General features: G+C 40.7%; 4 protein-coding genes across 4 annotated transcripts; all 4 read left to right on the top strand.

The window, feature by feature from the left end:
• Nucleotides 1-687: 687 nt before the first annotated feature.
• Nucleotides 688-1,668, top strand: TM35_000601130 (uncharacterized protein; the record flags this gene model as incomplete). Its single annotated transcript, XM_029030946.1, has 1 exon — nt 688-1,668. One exon carries the CDS (start codon nt 688-690, stop codon nt 1,666-1,668), a length of 981 nt encoding a protein of 326 aa, XP_028877748.1.
• A 986-nt stretch (nt 1,669-2,654) lies between these two features.
• TM35_000601120 (uncharacterized protein) lies at nt 2,655-3,665 on the top strand (the record flags this gene model as incomplete). The annotated part of the gene is made up of 1 exon (XM_029030945.1): nt 2,655-3,665. One exon carries the CDS (start codon nt 2,655-2,657, stop codon nt 3,663-3,665), a length of 1,011 nt encoding a protein of 336 aa, XP_028877747.1.
• Nucleotides 3,666-4,361: 696 nt separating this feature from the next.
• On the top strand, nt 4,362-5,351 carry TM35_000601110 (uncharacterized protein; the record flags this gene model as incomplete). The annotated part of the gene is made up of 1 exon (XM_029030944.1): nt 4,362-5,351. One exon carries the CDS (start codon nt 4,362-4,364, stop codon nt 5,349-5,351), a length of 990 nt encoding a protein of 329 aa, XP_028877746.1.
• A 546-nt stretch (nt 5,352-5,897) lies between these two features.
• TM35_000601100 (uncharacterized protein) lies at nt 5,898-6,482 on the top strand (the record flags this gene model as incomplete). Its single annotated transcript, XM_029030943.1, has 1 exon — nt 5,898-6,482. A coding segment is annotated over one exon (585 nt), but the record flags the coding sequence as incomplete, so codon positions are not given.
• Between the last annotated feature and the right edge of the window lie 2 nt (nt 6,483-6,484).

The raw sequence follows: 6,484 nt of genomic DNA, 5'->3' as shown, positions 1-6,484 counted from the left end.
CAGCAGTATCAGCAGTTCTGTGTGGGTGCGTGTACCACTACTGATTGTGGTTACACTGGCCTGTATTCTTGTGTGCTGATTGTGGTGGTGTGACTCAGGTCATCCTTTGTTTTCTTTTTCTTTTTTGCATACATCCACACTACAGTCTAACTAATCTTCCACCTATTGGGATATTCTTCTTTTTTGTTTCTTAGTGTTACTTTGTTTTGTGTGTTTTTGCTCTCTTTGTGTGTTTATCCTATAATAATTATTATTATTGCTACTACTCCATTGTGTGTGTGTTCTTGGAGACTCTCTCTCTCTCTCTGTGTGCACCTGGGCTTGCACTGTGATAATGATGAATTGCTTTTTTTGCAATGGGAAAAGGAAATAATAATAAGTGATACATCTTTTTATTCATACTTCCATATTATCTCTTGTATGGTTGTAGTTCGTTCGGGTGTTAGTGTGCTTACTGGATATGTTGGTCGGGTTTTTAATTTTTTTTTTGTTTTTGTTTCTCTGAGGGGTCTCAGTATTTGATTCTTTGTTGTTTTAGCTTTTTTTTCCTTTTGGGTGCAGCATGTTGTTGTCTTCTTTTTTTCCTTGTGTTTCTGTTCATCTACTGCATTGTTTATTTTCGCTTTATAATCTTTTTTCCTTCGTTCAGTTCAATTGCCGAAGATAACAACAAGAACAATGTTTGTCATGATGCTGCGCTATTCGATCTATATACTAGCTTTGCTTCTGAGTGTTACCTCTCTATGTGTGGCATCTGAAGAGGCTCAGGGTGCAGGTGGTGATCGTGTTCCTGAATCTGAAACTAAACTACTTTCTCAGATAGAGGAAAAGGTTGAACCTTCTCCTGGTAAACCTGGGCCTCAGGGTCCTGCTGGTAAAGATGGTTCTCCTGTTACTTGTCCTGGTACTGACGGTGCTACTGTCGGTAGTTGTCCTCCTGCTGCTGGTAAAGTTACTGGTGTTGTTGTGCCTGGTCAAGTAGGTGCAGGTGCTGGTGGTCCTTCTGGTGGGAGTTCAGGTTCGAGTTCATCCAGTTCCTCTTCTCATACTGCACAGCTTGGTGATCCTCACACAAAAAATGTAAACGAAGAAGATCCACCAAATGGAGAAAACGACAGAACTTCGTTAGACAATAAATCACAAGGGCGCGTTGGGAGGGAAGCACAGACACAAGAAGAAAATACTCATAATGACCTATCACCATCATCCACTAAAGGCGGTGAAAGTGAGTCTTCTGCTTTGCAAGACACTACTTTGAAACAAGAGCAACAGTCACCAGCAACCACAGTGAACTCTCAATCACAAACGCAGTCAAATGAGACACAAACTGCACAGACCACGCACACAACAGGAGAAGCACCTTCTGCTTCCACATCCCATAATACAGATAACGCTTCCACCAAGAATCCATCTACGGATACCACCCAAAATAATCACTCTGGTAATGAACCTAATGTTGCAAACCCCGCGGAAGGTGAATCAACAAGTACCCAAGAAGATACTGCAGATAATACAGATACCACCACCACCACAACAACAACACTTCCTCCTGAACTCACAAACAACAAGAAGGGTGATGCAGACAGCAGCAGCAGTATCAGCAGTTCTGTGTGGGTGCGTGTACCACTACTGATTGTGGTTACACTGGCCTGTATTCTTGTGTGCTGATTGTAATGGTGGTGGTGGTGGTGTGACTCAGGTCATCCTTTGTTTTCTTTTTTCTTTTTTTGCATACATCCCTACACTCTAACTAATCTTCCACCTGTTGGAGTTTTCTTCTTTTATGTTTCTTAATGTTAATGTGTTTTGTGTGTGTTTTTGCTCTGTTTGTGTGTTTATCCTATTATTATTATTGCTACTCCATTCTGTGTGTTCTTGGAGACTCTCTCTGTGTGTGCGTGCCTGGGCTTGCACTGTGATGATGATGATGAACTGCTTTTTGAAGTGGGAAGAAATAATAATAACAGATGAATTTATATTTATAATTGCGTATATATACACACATGTGACCTTACACCCATAGGTGGTGTATTTCTTGTGTTTACTGGATAAATTGGGCTAATGGTTAATAATTGTTTTTTTGCTTGTGGTTTGCTGGGTCGTTTTGTTTTTCTTTGCAGAGAAATGAAAAAAGTATTAATTGATATTTATGTATTCTTAATTGCATACACACACCAGCATATCTAGAGTTCTGTGATATTGTTGTGCGATTGGTGCTTCTCTCAATTTTTTTTTGTTTTTCTTTTTGTGGGTGTTGTGTGTTTTGTCCTTCACTTTGCTGTTTGATTGTTTTGTGTGCGGAAAAACAATAATAAGGAATACACATATATTCATACTTGTGTACGTGGTTCGACTGAAAGTGAAAATGTTTTGTATATCTGTGCTTTATGCTTCTGATAATCGTTCTCTCAATGCTTTTTCTGTTTTGAGGGGTTAATTGGGATTATCTTTTCCGTACTGGGCATTGTGTTCTTTGTTGGGCTATTTAATCTTTTTGCGTGTTGTGTTCTCTTGTGATTTTCCTAAGACTTGTTTTTTTATCTTTTTCTGCGTGTTTCCTTCTGTTTCTGTGTGTATATAATTTATTCTTTATTTGGTTCTCTTTTTTTCTTTGAGTTGTGGTTACGTTGAACTATAGAAGTAACTGTTTTCCCATGATGTTGCTGCGTCGACTACTGTACCTTACAGCACTGTTTTTTAGTGTTGCCTGCGTGTGTGTTGCGTCTGAAGAGACTAAAGAGAACGAAGAAAGTATTCGTTCTTCTGATGTTGGTGATTGTCGTGATCATGACAAGAAGGGTCCAAAATGTGAAACTCAGCCTGACTTAGCTGAAGATTCTCGTACGGAGTGTTCGGACTCACCTGGCAAGGAGAAATGCCCTGCCGAGATGGAAATTGACGGTGAACGCGATTGCCTTCAAGGTTCTGACACTTGTCCAAAGGGAGCCGATACACATAAAGGACAGAATGCTCTTGGTCGTGGAGAAGGAGAACCTGAACCCGGTTCTGGTGGTACTGTGAATGGAGGAAAAGGTGGTCCTGGAACACTGCCATCACCTCAACCACCACAACAAGAACAACCTCACGGAGACGGTCAAAGTCAAGTTCCAGGAGGACAACAACAATCCTCCACTGCATCCAGTATAAGTCAAACTGAGACACGACAGAACCCTGATTCACACATAGAGATGACCGACACAAAAGCCTCTCATCAACCCAACAATCACGTTGACACCACGCATAATGAAGAAAATGAAGGACGACAAAATACCACTACTGACGAATCCCATGGTACATCTTCGTCACAGCTGTCTGGTACGACACCCACAACTATTCGTTCATCCACTGAGCCAACACCAGAAAGTGTCCCAAGCCGTGAGAATGGGGATGCTACGAATGCGGTTACACCTTCACAGGACTCTCAATTAAATAACGGCACAGCTGAGACGAAACCTGGAGAGGATGAGTCAACGAGGGAGACTGACAATACAACCAATAATGGGGAATCAACCACCACTACCACCACCACAACAACAACACTTCCTCCTGAACTCACAAACAGCAAAAAGGGTGATGCAGACAGCAGCAGCAGTATCAGCAGTTCTGTGTGGGTGCGTGTACCACTACTGATTGTGGTTACACTGGCCTGTATTGTTGTGTGCTGATTGAGTGGTGGTGGTGATGGTGTGACTCAGGTCATCCTTTGTTTTCTTTTCTTTTTGCATACATCCACACTACAGTCTAACTAATCTTCCACCTATTGGGATTATCCTCTTTTTTTGTGTTTCTTAATGTTAATGTGTTTTGTGTGTTTTTACTATCTTTGTGTTTATCCTATAATTATTATTATTGCTACTCCATTGTGTGTTTTATTGGAGACTCTCTCTGTGTGTGCACCTGGGCTTGCACTGTAATGATAATGATGAACTGTTTTTGCAGTGGGAAAAAGAAATAATAATAACAAATGAATTTATATTTATAATTGCGTAAATATATACACATATAGACTTACACCCATAGTTGTTGTATTGCTGTGTTTACTGTGTAAATTGGGCTAATGGTTAATATGTTTTTGTTTGCTTAATGATTTTGCTGGGTGATTCAGCCTTTGTTTTGAGATATTTATGAGTGTGGGCTTTTTTTTTTCTACTCTTACTGAGGTTATTGCGCTGTATTGCATTCTTTAACTGGTTGATTTTTTTTTCGCGTTGTGAGTTTCTTTGTAGTTTACTATTTATGCTTCCTAAAGTGTTTGATATAATATTTATTTTCTTTTTCTTTTTTTCTTTTTTGCTTATTTTCGGTCTTTACACCCATATAGACGTCGGTGTACCTCAGTGATATTATTGAAAAGAGTGTCTATGTTTCCTTGCCGTGTGTTGTGCCTGTTGGCTATTCTTTTCTGCTGTGTGAGTGCGAGTGGAGCCACAGATGCTGGTGGTGTTGATAATAAAATCAGAATAGATCCTAAAAACATTTCTGATTTGGCAGAACTAGCCGTTGAATCGGTCAAAGCGGCAAATGCGACGAGGAATAAGATTTTGCAATTGAAGGATGAATGTATTGCTGCTGCAAAAAATGCCACTGACTTAACCAGAGAAGCCAAAGAGTTCGTCGCGAAAATTAATGAGTTGGTCAAAGAAGCGGAGACTAATCCATCTGATGGGGAGGCTGAGATGGTGAAAGGTGTTGAACTTCTCGAGAAAGTAAAGAAGGCCGCTGCCGTTGCAGAAAATGCTGCAAGGTTAACTAAAGAAGCAACAAAACTTCCGATATTTCAATACGGAGTGACGGCTCGGGAACTATTAGTTGATTTTAGGTACTCATATGATAAGATGAACGAATCCACGACAGAACAAGTTGATGACACTGAGAAACCAAAACTCAAGGAGCTTCACGGAAAGGTAGAAACTGCATTCCCTTACAGAAACGAAACGGCTCTGGCAGAAATCTCGTTAGGTGCCCTCGTCGCCGTAGAAGATGCTCAAGAGGCGGCAAAGAAAACTGAACCTACAGTTGAGCCTGCGAAAGAAGCTGTTACCCTTTTAAAGGAGGCCTTAAAGAAACTCGAGGAGGTGATTACTGCTGCGAAGGAAATAAAGGAAAAAATAACACCAGAGGAAAAGAAAGGATCACCGAATAACACAGAGGATAACAGTGACCTCAGCGACTCTACTTATACCCACCAACCATCTCCTGTAACTGTATCCAACACAGAGATCAGCAACATCGCCCCCACAGCACAGACGAATAAGGCTAATGCTGACAGCAGCAGTATCAGTCCTGTGTGGATGCGCACTGCAGCACCGCTACTGATTGTTGCTGTGTTGTTCTCCGTTACCCTGTACTGAACGGTGAGACTCACTTGAGGACAAATAATAATAATGGTTATACTAACAATAATCATAATTGCGTACATCCCCCATGGGTGAATAAACTAATAATCTGTTTACCAGCTTTCTCTTTTGATTCGAATTTCTTTTCTTTTACTTTTATGTCTGTGTGTGTTCTTTTTCTAATAATTTCATTACTTGCTTTTCCGTTGTGTGTTTGCAGAAAACTGGGCTGTTCTGCTCACTGACGGTATACATTTATTCTAAATATAGACATGCGTATGTGTGTGTGCAGCATTTAATATATATAAACTAGAGCCATGGGGTATTGTGTGTGTTTGGCTCTCTCTTATTTCGGTATTGTGTGATGTTTTCTTTTTCTATTAATGGATACATATTATTATCATGCAATGGGTATAATCCTTTTTCTTGCTTTACTGTGCAGTTGCTGCTTCTCTCTTTTCCACTGTCAGTATTTGTTGTATTGGTGTATGTTTGTTTGTTTCTATCATTATTATTTCCTTTTTTCTTCCTTGTATCAGTCTATTGAAGTAATCAACAACAATGACAAAGGTTGTAATGGTGAGGTGTTATCTGCTCTGTTTATTAACTCTTGCACTGTGTTGTGCTTGTGGGTTAGTATGGGCTGATGGTCCTAATGTTTCTGAGTCCAGTAATTGTGTTACGATTGTTGGTGTTCCTCCTTTTGTTAAGACTGTTTCTTGCGAAGAGGCCCGTATTGCTCTTAAGGCTGCTGAACCCACTATACGGCTTTCACCTACACAAGCTAACATTACGCATGGTGATCCTGGTGTACAAGGAGGTAAACATGTCACTACGAATTCGCATCAAGAGCAAGAAGTATCCCGAGGTGATAAAGAAGAGTTAACAGTTGATTCTGGAAATAAAGTTAGAACAGGAACTCAGGCTGGTCAACAAACCTTAGAGGCAGACGGCACCCCATCAGGTACTCGGGGACACAATAATCATGTTTCTTCCCCTGAGTCTGCAAAAGGCCGGGATATACAAGTAACTGAAGGGCATCCCCCTCCACCTTCTCCTGTTTCTGATAGACAACAGTCAGGTGATGGTTTATCTGAATCAACACAAGCAAGTGGAGAGAACCCAACAGTCTCAGCATCTGCACCTAA

The sequence above is a fragment of the Trypanosoma theileri genome (assembly GCF_002087225.1).
Source record: "Trypanosoma theileri isolate Edinburgh chromosome Unknown TM35_Tth_60_V1, whole genome shotgun sequence".
Classification (NCBI taxonomy): Eukaryota; Euglenozoa; class Kinetoplastea; order Trypanosomatida; family Trypanosomatidae; genus Trypanosoma; species Trypanosoma theileri.
The sequence above is the reverse complement of the archived record's forward strand: the minus strand, read 5'-3'. Positions and strand labels throughout refer to the sequence as shown.